Source organism: Durio zibethinus, chromosome 15 (genome assembly GCF_047325235.1).
Source record: "Durio zibethinus cultivar Kanyao isolate XHJ-2024 chromosome 15, ASM4732523v1, whole genome shotgun sequence".
Taxonomy (NCBI): Eukaryota; Viridiplantae; Streptophyta; class Magnoliopsida; order Malvales; family Malvaceae; genus Durio; species Durio zibethinus.
The window spans coordinates 22,429,160-22,448,258 of record NC_143176.1 but is presented as its reverse complement, the minus strand read 5'-3'; the positions used below and the strand labels follow the sequence as shown (position 1 = coordinate 22,448,258).

General features: G+C 31.6%; 2 protein-coding genes across 9 annotated transcripts; one reads left to right on the top strand and one right to left on the bottom strand.

The window, feature by feature from the left end:
• The first annotated feature begins 1,102 nt into the window (after window positions 1-1,102).
• Window positions 1,103-7,919, top strand: LOC111301441 (uncharacterized). 6 transcript variants are annotated; one of them, XM_089744873.1, is made up of 14 exons: window positions 1,103-1,176; window positions 1,821-1,919; window positions 2,100-2,227; window positions 2,319-2,472; window positions 2,560-2,669; window positions 2,889-2,972; window positions 3,066-3,114; window positions 3,254-3,345; window positions 4,070-4,202; window positions 4,520-4,602; window positions 4,679-6,204; window positions 6,586-6,696; window positions 6,777-7,527; window positions 7,648-7,919. In XM_089744873.1, exons 2-13 carry the CDS (start codon window positions 1,827-1,829, stop codon window positions 7,343-7,345), a joined length of 3,132 nt encoding a protein of 1,043 aa, XP_089600999.1. In that variant the 5' UTR covers window positions 1,103-1,176; window positions 1,821-1,826; the 3' UTR covers window positions 7,346-7,527; window positions 7,648-7,919. The 6 variants fall into 6 exon arrangements, with proteins under 6 accessions (XP_089600999.1, XP_022752812.2, XP_089600997.1 ...); XM_022897077.2 differs by having other exon boundaries at window positions 6,583-6,696; XM_089744871.1 differs by adding an exon at window positions 1,243-1,269 and having other exon boundaries at window positions 2,100-2,472.
• A 4,227-nt stretch (window positions 7,920-12,146) lies between these two features.
• On the bottom strand, window positions 12,147-16,186 carry LOC111301440 (ethylene-responsive transcription factor RAP2-7-like). Of its 3 annotated transcripts, XM_022897071.2 has the most exons (11): window positions 15,950-16,085; window positions 15,210-15,783; window positions 15,039-15,064; window positions 14,871-14,901; window positions 14,684-14,768; window positions 14,422-14,567; window positions 14,132-14,176; window positions 13,917-14,020; window positions 13,647-13,774; window positions 13,294-13,404; window positions 12,147-12,612 (listed from the first exon to the last, which is right to left on the bottom strand). In XM_022897071.2, exons 2-11 carry the CDS (start codon window positions 15,731-15,733, stop codon window positions 12,328-12,330), a joined length of 1,485 nt encoding a protein of 494 aa, XP_022752806.2. In that variant the 5' UTR covers window positions 15,734-15,783; window positions 15,950-16,085; the 3' UTR covers window positions 12,147-12,327. The 3 variants fall into 3 exon arrangements, with proteins under 3 accessions (XP_022752806.2, XP_089601000.1, XP_022752807.2); XM_089744874.1 differs by lacking the exon at window positions 14,132-14,176 and having other exon boundaries at window positions 15,950-16,186; XM_022897072.2 differs by lacking the exon at window positions 14,132-14,176 and having other exon boundaries at window positions 15,210-16,186.
• Between the last annotated feature and the right edge of the window lie 2,913 nt (window positions 16,187-19,099).

Genomic DNA, 19,099 nt, shown 5'->3' with positions numbered 1-19,099 from the left:
GGACCCTTGCTAAACATAAACGCGGCTTAAAGAAAAAAAGTTTAAAAGCTCGAAAAAAGGGGAAAAGGCAAGGGCAAAATCCCGTAATAAGAAGAAGATCTAAGGGCAATATTAGGAAATTCATAATATTTAATGGAAAATTTAAATTCGCCTCAAATATTTCTATTAACACCCCACGGTTAAATACATTTTAAATTCAAAATTAAAATTATTTTCTACTAAATACACTACATTCCTTTGATAATTGATTTTCCTTTCATATCCTCAACATTTTTTATTCACTCATTCTTATTCTCTTCTTTAATCTCAAACTCAAATTAATTATAAATCAATTAAATTAACCTCAAAATCATTTTTTTAGTCTTTCATTGATTAAAAGTAAAATTTTAAAATTTACTACATTTGATTTAATTTAAATGCTTACGAAAATTAATTAAGGTTTACAAAATGAATTTTGCAGTATTTTAACTTTTTAGAAATTGATTTCCAAAAGCCTTAAAAGGAAAATCAATTATTGGTGAGAAGCTTACAAAATTTTTGAAAATTCATTTTTAAAAAGCATTATTTTTAAAAATACAATATAAATTTTATAAATTTATTTTTAAAAAAATATTATAATTCAATTTTGAAATTATGTGATATTTTTTAAAATAAAAATTTGAAATTATAAATGATTAAATTTAACTGAGTGAGATTTTATTATCTCTTTGAGTTAATCTTTTTTTTTTATTTTTTATTTTTATTTTTTTTTTATATTTATTTCTTTTTTTATTTTTATATGATTTGTAGGATTTAATAAAAATTTTAAAATTTTTATTTTAAATTTAAGGATTTAAGGTTGAACGTTTGAAAAAAAATGAAAAAGAAAAAAAAAGAAGAAAAAGATGGGCATATTTCGTAAGAGGATAAAATTGTAATTTATTAAAAAATGAAATTGATATTTTATTATGTGAATATTTTTAAAAAGAAATTGACGGGACGTAAAGAGGTGGTTGAACGGTGCATTTAGAAGTCATCATATTTAAATGACAGCGATGAATATAAGATAGGAAAAAAATGAAAATAAAATTTAAAAGCCACTAAGCCAGCAACCAAAACAGCTAGCCAAAAGACCAAAAGAACCCTCTCTTCTCTGGTCTGTCTTTCAAAGGCTCTCTTCTTCTGTTCTCTTAAGTGGTACTGTTCTTACTTGTTTGTTCCTTTTTTTATTATTATTATTATCGCACAATCTCATCTTCACAGATTCGTCCTCTTCTCGATCCCCCAACTGTAAGTCGTTTCTTTCTCTTTTCCTCTCTCATTCTGAAACCCTAAATTTCCAATTATGCCCTTAGATCTTTTTTTAAGATACCTGATTTCTTTTATCCATTCTGAATTTCGAAGTCATGATTCATCGGGAGTCTTTATGTTCCTTTTTTTGTTTGTTTCTTTTCTTGATTTATTGTATTGCAGGTAGGTAATTATCAATTAGGTACTGTATTGGGAATTCGATTGTTAATTTTTTGGGAGATTTGATTAGGTGTCTTCGGTTTGTCGATCTGCTAATCAGTCGAGGTTCATTTTGATGATTACTGTATTTTTTTACTGGAAATTTGTGGGTTTAGATTATTAGAGCTAGGAATAGGGATTTCTAGGGTTTGGTTTGCGATTTATCTAAATGAAGTGTAAGATTTCGATTGTGGTTATAAAATGAAATTCTGAAGAAATTTTTGATTAATTCTTTTGGTAATTCAATTAAGATTTCACTGACTCTGCTTGTACAGTATATAATTCTTACTTTTTTTCTTTAATTATTTTTTTGTTTTGTTTTTGGGTTTCAGTCAATCATGAGTGACGATGGAGAAAAGACCTGCCCCCTTTGCGAGGAGGAGATGGATTTGACTGATCAGCAGCTCAAGCCTTGCAAATGTGGTTACGAGGTTTGAAGCAAATTACACTTATTTTCTTTCTTACATATGTTTGACAATACAAATCAGGAAAGAAAAATGTAAAAAGAGTTAATTAGAGTGAGAGAGAGGGGGGAAAAGTGGAGAATTATTTTGTGCCAGAGACCTTATCTCTGTTGATCTTATTTTGTTTAAATCTCTACTTCGTGGCAGATATGCGTTTGGTGTTGGCATCACGTAATGGATATGGCTGAGAAGGATGACACAGAGGGGAAGTGTCCAGCATGTTGTAGAGTTTATGATAAAGAAAGGATTGTAGGCATGGCTGCTAATTGTGAGAGGTTGGCAAGCTTCTTCACATCTTATTCTCATTAAAGATATTGCAATATTTAACTGCCATTTTCTCATGTATATAGATTTTTCTCTAAGCAGGCTGGTTGCTGAAATTAGTTTGGAAAGAAAAATGAAGTCACAGAAGGCAAAGGCTAAATCATCTGAAGGAAGGAAGCAACTGAGCAGTGTGCGAGTTATTCAAAGGAATCTTGTTTACATAGTTGGCTTGCCACTTAATCTGGCAGATGAAGATGTACACTCTTTCTATCCTCCTTGCATGCGTTTGCAAGCTAACTTTTGTACTTGTATAATGACCGAAACATGTATCACTTTTGTGCAGCTTCTCCAACACCGAGAATATTTTGGTCAATATGGTAAAGTTCTAAAAGTATCTATGTCTCGGACTGCAGCTGGTGTCATTCAGCAATTTCCAAACAATACGTGTAGTGTGTAAGTGCATAATTCTCATGTATTTGGTTTTAAATCTTCCAAATATTAAGATGTACTTGTTTTGTGTATTGGATCTTTAATAAAAGCATATTATATCATGTATGGATTTCTTTGGAAAGGAAAAATTATTTGTCATATTATTTTTAATATTTTTGTCTTTTGTAGTTCTGTTATTTGGAATTTTCTTTTTGAATGTTCGTCTTTTTACTCCATGTACAGATATATTACATACTCAAAAGAAGAGGAAGCAATTCGATGTATCCAGTCTGTACATGCATTTGTTTTGGAGGGTAGACCATTAAAGTATAAAAACATGTCTATGGAGTTTTTTTTTTTCTCTTTTGTTAGCAGATGGATGCAGGAAATCATCTCTAATGCTTGGAATATTCATTTCAGGGCATGCTTTGGTACAACAAAGTATTGTCATGCATGGCTGAGAAATGTGGTATGTTTAGAAGTGATTTTTGGTCCTTTTTTTCGTAAATTGAAGAAAATTTTTTATTTGTTGCTGCTAGTTTAGAAACTAGTATATCACATGTAACTGAGGTTTTTTTTTTTTTTTTTGGGGGGGGGGGGGCGCTTAGCCATGCACCAATCCTGATTGTCTATATTTGCATGAGTTTGGTTCTCAAGAGGATAGTTTCACCAAAGATGAGATTATATCAGCATACACAAGGTATATTCATTTTGAGTTTGCAACTCAGTTATAGCTGTCATCTCTATTTCTTCTTATTTTATTTTATTTTTGTTCATTCTTTATGTAACTTTCTTTGTGAGATGAAGAAAATGAACTTTTAGATGCTTTCTGATTCAAATAAATGCAAGCATGCATTGAATATAACTTCATTCTTTTTTTATATGAGTAAAAGCCATTAGAGCTGTCATATACGTATATTACTGTTATAGTAGCCCATGCCTAAGATTGCTATCATATGCACACGGAAAGCTTTTTTTTGCTGAACCATATAAACAAGTTGCAAGGGGAGGATGAAAGGATGATAGGATGACATTAATTATTAGCAAGCTAGCTCCTACAAAGGACTTTTTGACAGCTTTACTTGTGAACCCAATTTTATCTTTTTGGTATATAGATTACTCTATCGTTATGATAATCCTTCTAAAAGGATTATGTCTTCACATTGCTGCGTCCTGAATTCTCACCCTTTCTTTTGTAAGCACCAATTGTCAAAAGGTTTCCCCTCTTTGAAAAATAGGTTAACTATTGTAGTTCTCGCTCTCCAAAGAGGAGTTTCAAATCAAAATTTGGATTTGTTGGCTCTGTTTTTAACTTTTTATTGCAAAATTTATATTCTAAGCATGCATTCCAGGTTCTCCATTAATTTTTAATAATGTCTTCTCTTGGAGGATTAATACACTTACGTAGTTGTTTAAAAGAGTAGGGTTCAACAAATAACTGGTGCAACAAACAATATGCAATGGCGTGCTGGAAATATGTTACCTTTGCCAGTGGATGATTATTGCCCCAATAGTTCTGCTTCTGCAGCAAAACCTATTGCTAAAAATGCTCCAAATGTAAGTTCATGTTTTTTCAACTCCCAAAAAAAAAAGGGCAAGTGATATTATTACATGTAGAATTTAGGAAAATAGTGAAGTTGTTCTCTACTTCCAAACAGACATTCTCTACACTTCTTATCTCTCCACTTAATGTTTTGTATTTTTTCGTGGGTCATTGCAAGATTCTTAATAGATTGTTTTTATCTTGGGTCATTGCACAAAGAATTTGTCAAATGATAGGGTTGGTGGGTTGAAGAGGGGATGGGTTTAAGTACCATGTATGCTTGGCCTTGGCTCGTGAAATGGACTTTGATTGTGAATTTTTATATGTACAGAATACAACAGTGAACATTCCTAAAGGTTCTCCCCCAAATGGGAGCTCTAGTAGATCTCTTGCTCTTCCGGCTGGAGCATCATGGTATGTCATTTAATTTGTTCTCTTACACTTTGTTATGTTAATTGCTTGTGCTAAAAATTCTGAATCATTCTGCCAGGGGAATGCGGGCTTTAAACCAACCACAATCGGCCGGCTTAATGTGTTCAAATGGACCTTCTAAGCTGAAATCTGATATAGTTAGCAGCACGTTACCATTTTCTTCTGCAATAACAAACACAAATCAGGTTTGCACATTACATGGTGATGCTATAAAGAAGCCATCTGAGGTGAATCATGCTATGCATATGAAGGGTAAACCTGATTTGTTAAAACCTTTGAAACAAAATAGCGGTTTAGAATGTCAAACTACCGCACTACAGAAACGTACTTCACCCGATGGAGTTTCTGCTGCTAAATCATTGAGCAGCCAGTTGTCATGTCCACTGGCATCCAATCATAATAACCAGGGTGCTAATATACCATCAACTGTTACAAGTTCCACCATTGACCATGCTGGGCAATCTTTTATTTCCTCTAGTGAGAAAGTGAGGAGTGCATCCTTTGGGGATGAGAAGATGCAGAGCTTGTGCTCTGATATGTCAACTTTGGCCTTAGATAGGAATGTCTTGGATGGACATTCTGATGTAGTTAAACCAAGCAGTTCCGCTTCTGACCATGGATCAAGCAGCTCACCTAGTAGTCAGGGGTTACAACAATGTTATAGTAAGCACTATCGAGAACCTTTAAGTTCACCAGCCACTGGGAGATATGTGACATCTCCCAATGGGGTGTGTGTTTCAAAAAAGCAGTCTGATTGGAGAACTGATACACAAACTCAAGTAGTGGCAAATACAAGTTCTGAAGTAGAGAAAGACATATTGTCTTTTGATAATCAAAGACTCAAAGATCCAGAAGTAAATAGCCGTTCGAGTTATGTGCCAAATTCACCAATTTCACATCATTTATCAAATCATTCTAGGTCCCATTCTTTGCTACATAGTGAGACTTTTGGTGCTGTTAATTTGAATTCTGATACTCTCTTTGTAGATAATAAAGCTAGTGACAGTTTGCATCTTCATGGATCTAGTGTTTTTTCTTTATCAAATGGATACCCTGTGAAGTACATAAGCAGTAGTATTGGTTCGGATTTTACCACAGAAGGTTCCCTTCTGCTTTCAAATGAAGGGAAAGGAAAGCAGATGGGAAGATTCCGTTGTAATGCTGAAGGCAATGATGTCAAAGATACAGGAGAGAGCAGCATAATTTCAAGCATATTATCGCTAGATTTTGATACATGGGATGAGTCCTTAACTTCACCTCAGACCCTGGCTAAATTGTTTGGGGACACTGACAAGGAGCCCGATTCTCTCAAATTATCTAGTTCCTCGAAAGCACAGAATAATAATCAGTCCAGATTCTCATTTGCAAGACAGGAGGATTCTAAATATTATCCATTTGATGTTGAGTCCTCATTTAGTGCTTTTGGGCAAATGCCGCAGAACCAGCCTTCTAGCCAAGAGTTTGCAGAGAGCAGGGACATCTATCTAAATAAGTTTGGAATTTCTAATGGTTTTTGTTCCGGTAACTTTGAGGAATCTGACAATTTTACCAATCCTTCAGTTTTCTCTTCTAATAATCTTTCTGGTGAGTGTCTAGAAATTTCTCTGCTCCTGCTATGTTCAATCATGTTATTGAACTTAGTGAACTTTACTCTTACTGTCTGAATGTTGAATTGAGTGGTATATGTTGTTTATAATTTACAATCATGTTACAAGCATGCACATAATTTGATCTTTAACATCATAATGGATAAATTAGTTTGCCATAATTAGATTTTTTTTATGTGCACTGTTCCACCATTGCCTGAATTTTTTTTCTGACTTCTGATTATACCAAGCGACTTGTTTTGATTTTTTTTCTGTTGACATTGAGCCTTGTTTCTTCATGTCAATAATTTTTAGGTTTTTGTCCTAGTTTGGTTTTGATTTAGTTCATACTGATCCTTTATTCTATGTCGTATAGCAGTTTCAGGAGCTCAAATTTCAGCCCCACCTGGATTCTCTGTTCCTAGCAGGGCACCACCTCCAGGCTTTGCATCTCACGAGAGAGTAGACCCTGCCTTTGACACCGTATTTGGTAAGTTCTCGTTTTATTTTTTGGCTTGCAATCTTTGGAAGTTCTTTGCCTGCAATTTAACTGACCGCTTTTTTGTTTAGGAGATCATTTGATGGACTCTTCGTCCCTGTTAAGAAATTCTTATCAGGCTCCAGCAAGTGGTCGTATTGGTGGCCCTGGGGATATAGAATTTATGGATCCAGCAATTTTGGCAGTTGGGAAGGGTAGACTTAAGGGATGGCTCAACAATTTAGGCTTAGACATGAGATCAAATTTTCCACCACAGTTAGGTCCCTATGAAAATGAGGCCAGATTTCAACTATTGATGCAGAGATCTCTTTCTCCGCATCAGAACCTAAGATGTGATGTTGGGGATAGCTTTTCTTCTCTTAATGATTCTTATGGAATTCCTTCTAGGCTAATGGATCAATCACAAGTGAACAATATGTCCCCATTTGCACAGTTGTCTCTCCAACAGTCAAGGAATTCACATGTATCAAATGGTCATTGGGATGGATGGAATGATGTTCAGGGTGGAAGCAATCTTGGTGTGGCAGAGCTCCTCAGAAATGAGAAACTGGGATTTAACAAGCTTTATTCCGGTTATGAATATTCAAAGTACAGGATGCCCACTTCGGGTGATCTGTATAACAGAACATTTGGGATGTGATTGTTGTTGCAATCGAGTTTTCACTCAATGGCAATGCTATTCTAAGAAGTAGAACGATTTTGTTCAAATTTGGTTGCATGTGAGGATGGAATGTTGACTTGTAACTGGTCTCATTGGGCTGCTCATGAAGGATCAAACTGCCGATAATTTGGGCCAAAAAGCCAGTGTTTGCAAACGAGCAGGTAAATGAGGAAATATTTCACAGTTATTATTATTTTTTCTGCTTGCCTGTTGTGTCTGCACTTGCATCCTTCCAAAATGTTACATCTTTATTTAATTGATGGGTTTCCTCAATATTGCAGTTGAAGTGATCTTCTGCTATTTCTGACATAATCCTCAATTGTCCCGCTGAGTACTGTATATGATCTAACTGAGGTTTGATTCTCTCCTGTTGCTGAATGTTTTGCTCTTGCTCTTGCTCTTGCTCTGACACAAATAGATCTAAATCGGAACCCAAATTCTCCCTTATTTCTTTTCCCTATTATTTGGATGCTATACTCGTACAGTCGTCCATGGACATCTTCAGACAGATTAATTGAATTCAATTAATAGAGTTTGTATGATGTGTTTCATACATGGATTTTCACCGCTTGAAATCCCTTAACTTTTTTTTTTTTTTTGTAGTTTTATGCAACTACAACACACTAGATTTGACTTCTTGTACGCCATTTTCTTTCAAAATTAATGGGTAATAATAATAATAAGATCTCTCAACTAGTGATTTTCACTAATTCATCTTAGAGGGTTAGAATGTTTAGGATGTACATTGAAAGTTAATGTATGATAGAATTTTAATGGCTTTAAATTGAATAGTATGATGATAAATAAAAATTAATTAAAAAATGTTTTGAACACAAATTGATTACAAATTTATTGAAAATTACGCTATATACATTATTGTCTTAAAGGATGAAATCGGGTACATTTTCGTTACTTTTTAGTAACTTAAACTTTGATTTACAAAATATTATTGAGGACTTTTGATAATAAATTTATCAAAGATGGATTTGTGATAACAAAACCCAATATATTTTGTATAAATAAAAACTTGTCCAAGGGTCAGCTTTCAATGAACCGATCTAGTAATTTAAAACTTTTTGTAGTTTTTATATTTATAATAATAAAAGACACAACTTCTTGGGGCAGAGCTAACAAAGACTTAATGAGTAGCTCAAGCCTCTCTGTAGATGTATCTGAAAAGATTACGGAGTCCATATAGATTTGGGCTTGTTGGGAGCCTTATTGGGCATTTTATGGGCCTACGATTCTTGCTTAGGCGATGGAGAAACCCTGAGTAGAATACTACTTATTTTCTATCTCACCTGTTCGTTGGGATTATTTACATGGCTAGCAGAAGAGTAGGATAACTCGGACTGAGTCAGATTCCAACCCAAATTAATAAAATGCCAACTCAGTTTCTCTATTATTCATTACCCCCCCCCCTTCAAAAAAAGGAAACACATTATCTGTTTTTCTTTTTTATTTTTAAATAATTTTTGGTCTCCTTAAAGGAGATCATTGCCACCATCAAAATACACATAGCCAGACACATGTTTCACAAATTCAATTCCTCATTTATTGGATTGGTTGAGTATTAACACCCTTTTTTTTTTAAGGCTGACCTCACCACCCTACCCCCACCAATTATTGTCATTATCAAAAACAAACAAAAAATAATTGGAACCAATGGACAAAAGTTGGCTGAAACATGTGGTACCCAAAGCCAGCAATTGAATTAAAAAAAAAAAAAAAACCTTCTCCACCAATTTCGGTGTCTGATTTGATGCCACACAATAAATATTTTGTTTTTTAGAATTGCATGAAAAAAACAAAAAAAAAAAAATCCTTCATAAGTCAAAATGCAATCTCTCTAGGCTTTAGCCTTATCCCTAACACCAAAAGAACCAAACCTAAATTGAGGATGGGTGGGAAGGGTGGGGGGCTCATTGGAGAGTTAATGAGGATGCAACTGAGCTTTGGGTCCACCACGTGTTTCAAACCCCCTTCAATCATTTAGTGACCTTTTTTTTTTTTTTTCATGAGATTGTTTCCTTCATTCCCTATTGTAGTATTACCGAATGCCAAGTTATTCTTCTTTTGTTTTTTATTTGAAAAAAATAAAATTTAAAAAAATTATGTATTAATTATTAAATTAAATGCTCATATAAAATTAGTTAGTTTTTACTTCAAAATTTTTACAATGCACCGATATTTTGTTTATACAACAACACATCAATATCATTTAATTAACTGCAAGAAAAATAAGTAGTTGAGAGAAGGCAAATTGGGTATTTTTTATTGGAATTTTTTTCTGCCATTCTCATAGTATTAATAACAGTTGAAAGTTGAATTGAAAAAAAAAAAAGTATTTCACGTGGAGTCCTGGAAGCCTCACTAATAATGTATATATCCCAGTTTGGACATTACAAAGGACAAAGAACAAATCAAATTTCTAGATATCTTGTCCTGAAATTCGCAGCCTTGTTTAAGGGTACAAGATGATTTTACGTAATCTTTTGAATTTAGTTGTTGAACTTTCTCATGATTCAATGGATTACTCTTTCCTTTCATTTTCTCCCTGCAGCATAGGTTCCAAGGCATTTTTTTTTAGAGTACACTTACCAGCATTCGCAAGTTTTTCTTTTGAGTTTAATTTTTTTAAACGATTTTAATGATGTTCCTTTTCTGAGCTAATTGTTCTAATGTTATGAAAAAATGAAGGTTTTTTTATTGGTAGTAGAAGTCAGTGACTTGCCTTCTAAAGTTCTTAAACTTTTTTAATAAAAAATATTTATATGAAATTTTATAAGTAAAGTTTATAAAAATTTTTATTAAAATTAAATATTAGAATCAAAATTGATAAATTAAAAAATTTCAATATATAAATTAAATATATAAAATTTTAAAAAAAATTAATATATTTTGATATATTTATTAAATAAAAATATTAATAAAATTTTTATCTTTAATTAAGTATCAATTAAATTTAAATTATAAATAATTTTTTATATATTATTATTTTTCACATTAAATTTTATTAATAATAAAATTTATAAACCTCACTTATCAAACTATAACTAAATTTTGTCCCTTCTAATAACAATTAAGCCAAGGAAATTGTATGGCAAATGACTTGCCTTCCTTTTTTTTTTTTTCTCATAAAAACTCTAAATTTTTTTATTTGAGAAATGTAAACCGGCAAGTGGCAGTTGCAAAGAGGAAACTAAAAGAGAGAGATACAGAGAGAGTGATTTGACAAAACAAAGAAAGCTATATATTAGCCATGAACACTAATATCAAATTTCTACCCAACTTTATTTTTTCGTTAAAAAAGACGGTAACGTCACATTCATTGTTTGTACACTGTGATGAGTGATTAATGTTTACGTGGCTCTTTATTTCACCAATCAAAATGGAGGCCCACAAAATAATGAAATTCTTGCCCCATCCAATCATGTTTCAAGGTGACATTGCTAGGTAACCCACCGCTTAACTTCACGTCAAGAAGCATATAAAGTATACACCTTGATTGCCATTTGGGGAATTTTAAGCATTTCGCAGAACCAAAATTAAGGGATGAAAAAAATAATAATAATAAATTGATTTAAAATTATAAAATTCAATTTAATTAAGATCAATTTTTTTTTTTAATTTAGTTCAAATCAAATTTGAATGTTAAATGTATATATTAAATTTAAATCAAATTATAAATCAAAATGTAAAAAAAAAATCAAATAAAATAATATATTTTATAAATTTTTATATATTTTATAAATTTATATAAAATAAAATAATTATTTATATATATAAATCTATTTAAATATATTATAAATATTATTATAACAATATATAAAAATTAAAAATTAATGAATCAAACTAAACTGAATTAATAGAATTCAATTTGAATCGAATTAATTTAAAAAAAAAATTAATTCAAATTTGGATTGAAGTTAAAAATTCATAATTTTATATATCATCCAAAAAAATTAAGCCAAATTTAATCCCCAAAAATTATTATCACCCCTAACCCAAACCATGACAAATATGGTCTTTAATTTTCAGAGCTTGGGAAGAGGTAGTTAGTGTTAAAAATTACTTACTCATTTTCATATTGCTCTCTTGAACAAACGTTGAATTGGGTCTCATCACATGTAAATAAACAAATGATGCGAAGCAATACATTTTTTAAAATATTCAATAAAAAATTAAAAAAAAAAACTATAAATCCTTAGAGTTTTGAAGAGGCGATGAATTTATAAGTTATCTAAAGCCAAGATTGTTGCCAATAATGAAAAGCAAATGGGAAACAAAGCAAAATGGAAAGCAAACCTTTCCAACGATTGGTGGTGTTGCTTTCCTTTCAAAGCAAAATGTAAAAGAACTGACACTGTGGGCTGTCCTTTTTTTTTTTTTGGTTGCATTTTGTACTTCTTTCAGCATAAATTTGCTAACGTTACGAGGTCTAGTAATATTGGTACATTATAATTTGCGAGATGGGTGGGTCCAATAATGTTTGAGATTAAATATGACAATTCAGTTTATATTATATAAAATATTAATAATTTATATATTTATATCATATTTTATATAAAAATTATATATTATAATTTATATTGATACGAAAATATAAAATATATTTTTTAATTTTATTAAAATTAAAAATATATCATTTTATTATATTATCATATTGCGTTTAAAATTATATCGTCTTTCCAAAATCTCTTCAAAGATAGTATTAACCCAGAAAAGGAAGGCTGATTATAATAAAATTGAAAGTGAAAAGCGAGAGGAGAGAGGGTGGTATCAGGAATTGCTTTCATAAATTTTTTTAGTTTATCAAACAAGTCAGAAACTAGTAACTCTGAACCCATATCGAATCAATATTTGAATCATCATCTTCATCATCATCATCATCATACAATTAAAAGTTAAGAACAAAGATGTTATTGTTGCTTTTCCACTGAAAATGTTAGGAAATGAGGCTAAGGTGGTTCCTGTTGTGGCTTAATCTGAAAATAGGTTTGAGGGATGTTAGTGGCGGTGGCAGTTGAGGAGGCGAAACATAGACTGTGAGTCGTTGGATTGAGAGGTTTTGACGATGGAAGAATAGCAGCAGTGAGAGGGGTAGCCGAGAATGAGAATCCTGATGATGCTGCACTAGAGAACAGTGGCAAGGGCGTAGCACTGACTTGACCACGCATTTGCAACGCCCAATCTGGGAGACCTTGCGGAGGACATGATTCAACTCTATTCACCATTGCTCTTTCCTGCCAAACAAATCAAATTTTGAGTTATGATTCATAGACCAACATGAGAATTTGCCTAAGAAACAAAAAATTTTCCATTAAAATGCCATCTTAAATGAGACATCATGTCCATGAAAGACATTTATAGCAGGCAGCCATTGTCTTGTTTCTTTTTAGTTTGTGACATGTTAACATCTATAGGCCCTGAAAATATAACCACTGACATTTTATGGCTGTACCACGACCAACATGAGAATTTGCCTAAGAAACAAAAAATTTTCCATTAACATGCCATCTTAAATGAGACATCATGTCCATGAAAGACATTTATAGCAGGCAGCCATTGTCTTGTTTCTTTTTAGTTTGTGACATGTTAACATCTATAGGCCCTGAAAATATAACCACTGACATTTTATGGCTGTACCACCCATTACTAACATTAACATTCCAATCTATGAATAGAACGCTTCAAACTTTCACTTGTCTTATGGTGTTGTTGAACATCGTCATTAGCACATAGAAATAACTTCAGTTCAGCGTCAAAATTTAGGCAGAATTTATTTAAGGGAAACACCAATATAGGGCTGGTTTAGCAAGTAATGGGAATTGACCTGGATGTGGAAGTTGGATGCTATTTGGTGCAAAGTCCAGAAAAGGACTGAACAAGGTTTAAAGATCCGGAAGCAAAGCAATGAGGTTTACCTCACTGGGAAAGAATCTAGGATATCCACTATTCCAGAAAATAGGATGATCTGAAGTCCCCGCTAGGCCATTGAAGGCTGGACCCACTGTTGCAGCGGCAGGGTTCTCTGCCTGCAGACGTAAATCATATAGAAAATGAGCGATCAATACTATATCAAGTTAAAACAGGGTCAAGATGCTTAATTGTCATCCAACTGTGCCACGTAGATTTCTTAAAGCTGGATAAAGATTAACAGATTAACTCCAGCACATCCTAATGCTCACAATGGACATCAATATTTACTAGTAGGTTGAACAACAATCCTCTACATGTGATGAAACATGCAAGAAAATTAGAATAATTCAAAAGTTACCCTCAAACTTTTCATGCCATGCATGTCATAAGGGCCAGAAAGGAAATCGAGATGCCCCTCTTTTTCGTTGGGATCATTGCCAACAGGTGGAGATATCCCTAAGTTCAGATCAAGGTTGTGAGTATCGCCTGAAATGCATAAAGAGCATTTGAACACGAGTTAACAAGAGCAGTATCACAAAAAGTTCTTCATCAAGGAAATAAGCTTGATTGGAAGATTATTTACAACATTATAGACACAGAATAAGAAGCAACCAGTAGCATATAATACCTTCATTACTAGTATCAAAGATCATCTCCCCTTCATATGTACTTGGCTCAAAGTTTGTGACTGCCTCCCTCCCATTATGTTTGATAGCTGCCTTATCATATGCCCTGGTTTCCAGAAAATCAAAAGGTAGACGTGTTGGATGCAACCCTATTGAGGTTGAGAATTCAGGGTAATAAATTCAGTAACAGGTAGAGTGTAATTATGATCATTATGACCTTGCAGCTTCTACTTCATTGTCGAATAGCCCAAGATAAATATACCTGCACGGAAGCATCATAATCCCCATGATGAAACACCATCCCCAATTATTTTTCCTCTCTGAAATAGGCATCTTAGAATTGTTTTTCCATTCAAGGAGAAAACCAAAAAACAATCCCACTGAGAATTAATTCAAGAAAAATCAATTCTCAGTTTGACACCAAGAGGCACTCAAACATTTCACATCTGTACTCCTAAATGATATGTTCAATACAAAATTGAAAAGTCCATGCACAAGAATCCTCACTTTTTGCCTAGGAATTGTCCCATCCGTGCTTCCCATCGACCGCATTTGTGCAGTGTCACTCCTCGATATTTCGAGCTTCCCCTTGAAAAACCAGTACTCTGGCGACGAAGTATATGCACAAATTCTTCCTTAGTCAGATTCTTCATCTGCCCATCAACAAAAAACCGAAAAAGGCCCCAACTTAACTATCATTTAAAACAATCAAACTTTTATATAAGTTTTAATAAATCAATATTTTCTATAGCATTATCCGAATTCCAACCTGTTTTATATCCTCATAATCACTGAGACTGAAATTGATATCAGCATCAACCCCTCGAAATTTAATAGCCGCTCGATCATAGGCTCTGAATTTAAAATATCCAGATTTTAGAAAGACTAAGATTAACCTAAATTCTAAACAAATTCAAACATAAATTGATTTAACAAATTATTTTCCCCTAATTTACCTGGCTGCGGCATGAGCAGTCTCAAATCCACCTGAAAAAATTGAATAAAATCCAACGGAAAAAAAAAAGTTTGATTAAAAATTTTCTAAAAATAGAAGCAAAAAATAATTTTCCATATTACTAAAATTGTCAACAAAAAATAAAGAAAATAACCAATCACATCCATACCCAAATATACTTGTTTCCCGCAATCCCTGAAATAATCATAATAGCCAAAATAAAAAAAATTATAAAAAAAAAAAGAAATTAAAAGAAAATTCGGATAAAATTCAACGGCTTAAACGACCAAGTCAAAATTCAGTTACGCCCCAAAAGGCAAATTAACCAATCAGAAATTACCAAATATGCGATTCCCATCTTCCAGTTCTTCTATAGAAAGTAACTCCTCGATACTGTGAGCTTCTAGAGCGAGGTCCTCTACGGCTTTTCTTCACCGTCACCGTCTGTGACGGTTGTTGTTGCATCACCCGCGAGTCACCAGCTTCTTTTCTATCAAACGAAAGATCGATCCATTTGTTATTGTTGTTACTATTTCCCGAGCTTTGCCCTTCAGAACTTCCAAAATCCGCTTCAAGTCCCTTCACCGGAAACAGCTCCTTGGTAACCACCGCTGCTGTGTCGTCGTTTCGGTTCTCGCTTCCTCCCCTTCCGACTTTGAGTATGTCGAAACTTAGAGTGAACGCGTCTCTGTTGGCGCGTGTGTAGCACGACTCGTCGTCGTCGTTGACGATTGACGAATTTGAGGTTCCGGATTCGTCCATTTGGTTTCCAGAACCTTCATTGAGCTTACTGGTAAAAGGAGCCGCCGAGTCGGAGTCCTGAGTCAACTCAGTCGACGCTACTTTGAGGTTAAGATCTAGCATTTCGTATTTTCGCCTTAACTTGCTGTCGAATTTAGCTTTGACTCAGAAACCTTTTTAAATGAAATAAAATAAAAAATAATCAACTTCTCGGCTTCAAAAACAAAATCATCGGTCAGCGTTTCTTTTTTTTTTTTTTTCCCTCTAAAGGAATCAAATCCAACGGGAGAGATCGATCGATCACAACACTAAACCGAAGCTAAGGATTACGGACTTTACCAAAAAAGAACAGGAGTTTCAAATATTTTCTCTTCACGGGAAGCAAAGGAGAAGAGCAGAGAGTGAAAACGGCGTCGTTCGAAAGCAAAGAAAGTTTAAAACTAGGCTATCATTGAATTACTCGGCGACCAGTTCGTCAACAGCAAGATATGATCGCCGACGAACCGACTCCATAACAAAGAAAAGAGAGAGAGAAGGGGATGGTACGTGTGTGAAAGAACATTACTGAATACAGACGCCATTTTTAAGAAGGGGCAGTGGAATATATAAACATTTTCTCTCTTTTGGACACCGGTTTTGCCGGTTACCAGTTCTTCGATATGGTCAAGACTCTAAATTATTTTTTTCTTTTTTGCTTTATTTTTTTTTTTTTTAATTCTGTTTCTTCTTCTCTTGGTTTTTTTAACTCGGGCGGTCTCGCAGATGAGAACATCCATCTGTAATAATGTGTATATCAACTTGATATGAATTAATTTTATTTTTTATGATTTATTTGTTAACAAATAAATAAATAAATAAATAAAAATTAAATTTATTTATGAATTATTTATCAAATGATATATTTATTCATATTTTTAAATGTAAATAAATTAAATATGATCAAAATTTATTATATTCATAATTTATTTATTTAATTAATAAATTATAAAATACTATTAATAATCAGTCATAAAATTTAATAAATAATATTAGGTTAAATATATTTACAGATTTTTCATTGAGCATTTTACTCATTTTCGCCTTACTTTATAACATGTGACCGTACAAATATGTAAAACAAATTTTTTTTTTCCAATGTTAGAAATTGAATATTTAGTCTTTATTGTTTGTAAATTAAAAAAAAGAAGTAATTTATCGCTTTATACTCATAAATTTTATTTTAAAATAATTTGATATAAAAATTAAAAATATAAATGTAGATAAAATAATTATACTCTTAGTTCTATTTTCTATTTTTTTTCACTATCCATATTTGAATCAATATAAAAGTTGAGAAAAATAACATTTATCGACGTAGAATTTATTAAAATAAGATTATTTTTATCCTACACATTAACTATACCCCCTAAAATGTAATTTACTTAGGGGGGTGCATTCAAGTGGTTTAAACCCCACTAGAAAGTCAGTGAACCATCCACTAATCTCCTACCTCGTGTACAACCAAAGGATCATTAAGTACGCTATTGACAATTGATCGTCAATTACGCTAGAATCGTGACCACATGATTACGCCTGGTTCGTTTCGGCTTATGCCTATTTTGGAGTTGGCCTCGATCATTTGATGGACAAAGATTTCTTAACCTCCGATATTCGAATCAAATCAAACTGTCCCTATCGTTGATTGATTGGACCTTCCCCCTTTTGACCCACGTTGTAAGTCCTTTCATCTAACGGCTAGGGTTTGCTCATACCCAATTTGGTTCACGTAACCTACATTCATAAACTTTAAGTACGTTCCATAAATATAGTCGATTTTTGTTATTTTTGTTTGTTTATTAAATTTAGTAAATGATTAAAATTAATATTTTAAAATGTATTAAATAAATAAATAAAATTTATAATAAAATTTATTTATATTTTAAATTATAAATAAATAAAATATTAAAGAAATAATTTGTGAACATGAGTAGTTTTTGATATTTTATTTTTGTTTATTAAATTTAATAAATAATCAAAAATAATATTTTAAAAATTTTTAATTAAATAAACAAACCAAAAATATAATAAAATTTATTCATATTTGATATATACATTTAAATCTTTATTTTCATAGATTACTCATTGTTATTTGTGTTCATTTTACACCATGTGTTGTGATTTTTTTTTTTGTATTTTTCTCAATTTAATGAAACTTAGGAGGAGGGAGAAATTATTTGCTAAACACTTATCATTATCAATTTTATTACAAAATATATTCTTTTTTTTAATTTGTATTTTTAAATTTTCATGAAATATAAGAAAAAAAAGTTGATTTGGTGTAGTTAATAGTAAAGTTTTAATTTTTTATAAAATTGATTTTTTATTTTTATAGTTAAAAAATAAGATAAATCAAGATAAATAAATTTTAAATATATAAAAAAATTAATGCTTTATATGTAATCAAATTCCATTAGTAAACCCCACCAAATAGTTTGTGTAGATTTTGATGTTCATTGTCCATCAATTTCATGGAAAAGGTCTCAAGCAATATGAATTGAGAAATGATGTTCTTTCCAATTTTTAATCAACCTAAATCCAGTTGATACGATGGATAAAAAAAAATGTGATCAATAATTAAAATTGCCATAAAAAATGGTGATGAAAGAAATGGCTGCCCGTAGCTGGCGAGCTGTCAACCACTTCCTACCCAACCTGCCCTTCTCAACATTTCCGTGGTTATTTCCTCGTGTGTCCCCTGCCGACTGCCGTCCACGTCCCCAACGTAAAAAAAAACACGTGGTTAGCTAAGTTAAAGTTCACCATTTGAATTTACCTTACTACCCTCACTCTCAACTAAAACAAAAAAGAAACTTCTTGTTTAATTTCATTTATTATTATAACTATTAAAACTTATTTAAAAAATTAATTAACGTTGAATGATATAATCTTTTACGAGCTCATTTTTTATATGTTTTTTTTTTATTTTAAAAATTAAAAATTAAAAAAAGTTACTAACAATAAAAATTAAGAGTGAGAAAAAAATCAAAACAACTAAAAACTAATTTGAAATTATCTTGTTTGATTTAATTCAAATCAAATTTTTTTTATTCGGTTTGAATGAAATTTGGATATTAAATATATATTATAAGATCGGATTGAAATTTAGATCGATATATGAAAAAAATAAAATAATTATTTTAAATACAAAAAATATTGAATCGAATCAAATTATATATTTTATTAATTTTTATATATTTTTAAATTTATATAAAATAAAATAATTATTATATATAATTTTATTTTTATATATATTAAAAATTTTATTAAAATAATATATAAAAATAAACAAGAATTTTAAAATCAATAAATTAAATTAAATTAAATCTATAAAATTTGAATTTAATCGGATTGATTTAAAAAAATTTTGAATTTAAAATTTTTTATTTAAAAAATTTATAATATTATATATTATTCAAAAAAATCAGATCATATCCCATCCGATTTTGTTAT

What these genes read in the sequence shown, in the direction of transcription:
- LOC111301441 (XM_022897077.2), top strand. Translation starts at nt 1,827, where the DNA reads ATGAGTGACGATGGAGAAAAGACCTGCCCCCTTTGCGAGGAGGAGATG. An exon ending in ATGGCTGCTAATTGTGAGAG is followed by an intron (nt 2,228 to 2,318) that starts GTTGGCAAGCTT and finishes TTCTCTAAGCAG; the next exon opens with GCTGGTTGCTGAAATTAGTT. An exon ending in TGCCTTTGACACCGTATTTG is followed by an intron (nt 6,697 to 6,776) that starts GTAAGTTCTCGT and finishes TTTTTTGTTTAG; the next exon opens with GAGATCATTTGATGGACTCT.
- LOC111301440 (XM_022897071.2), bottom strand. Translation starts at nt 15,733, where the DNA reads ATGCTAGATCTTAACCTCAAAGTAGCGTCGACTGAGTTGACTCAGGAC. An exon ending in GGACAATTCCTAGGCAAAAA is followed by an intron (nt 14,177 to 14,421) that starts GTGAGGATTCTT and finishes GCTTCCGTGCAG; the next exon opens with GTATATTTATCTTGGGCTAT. An exon ending in AATGAAGTAGAAGCTGCAAG is followed by an intron (nt 14,021 to 14,131) that starts GTCATAATGATC and finishes TCTGGAAACCAG; the next exon opens with GGCATATGATAAGGCAGCTA.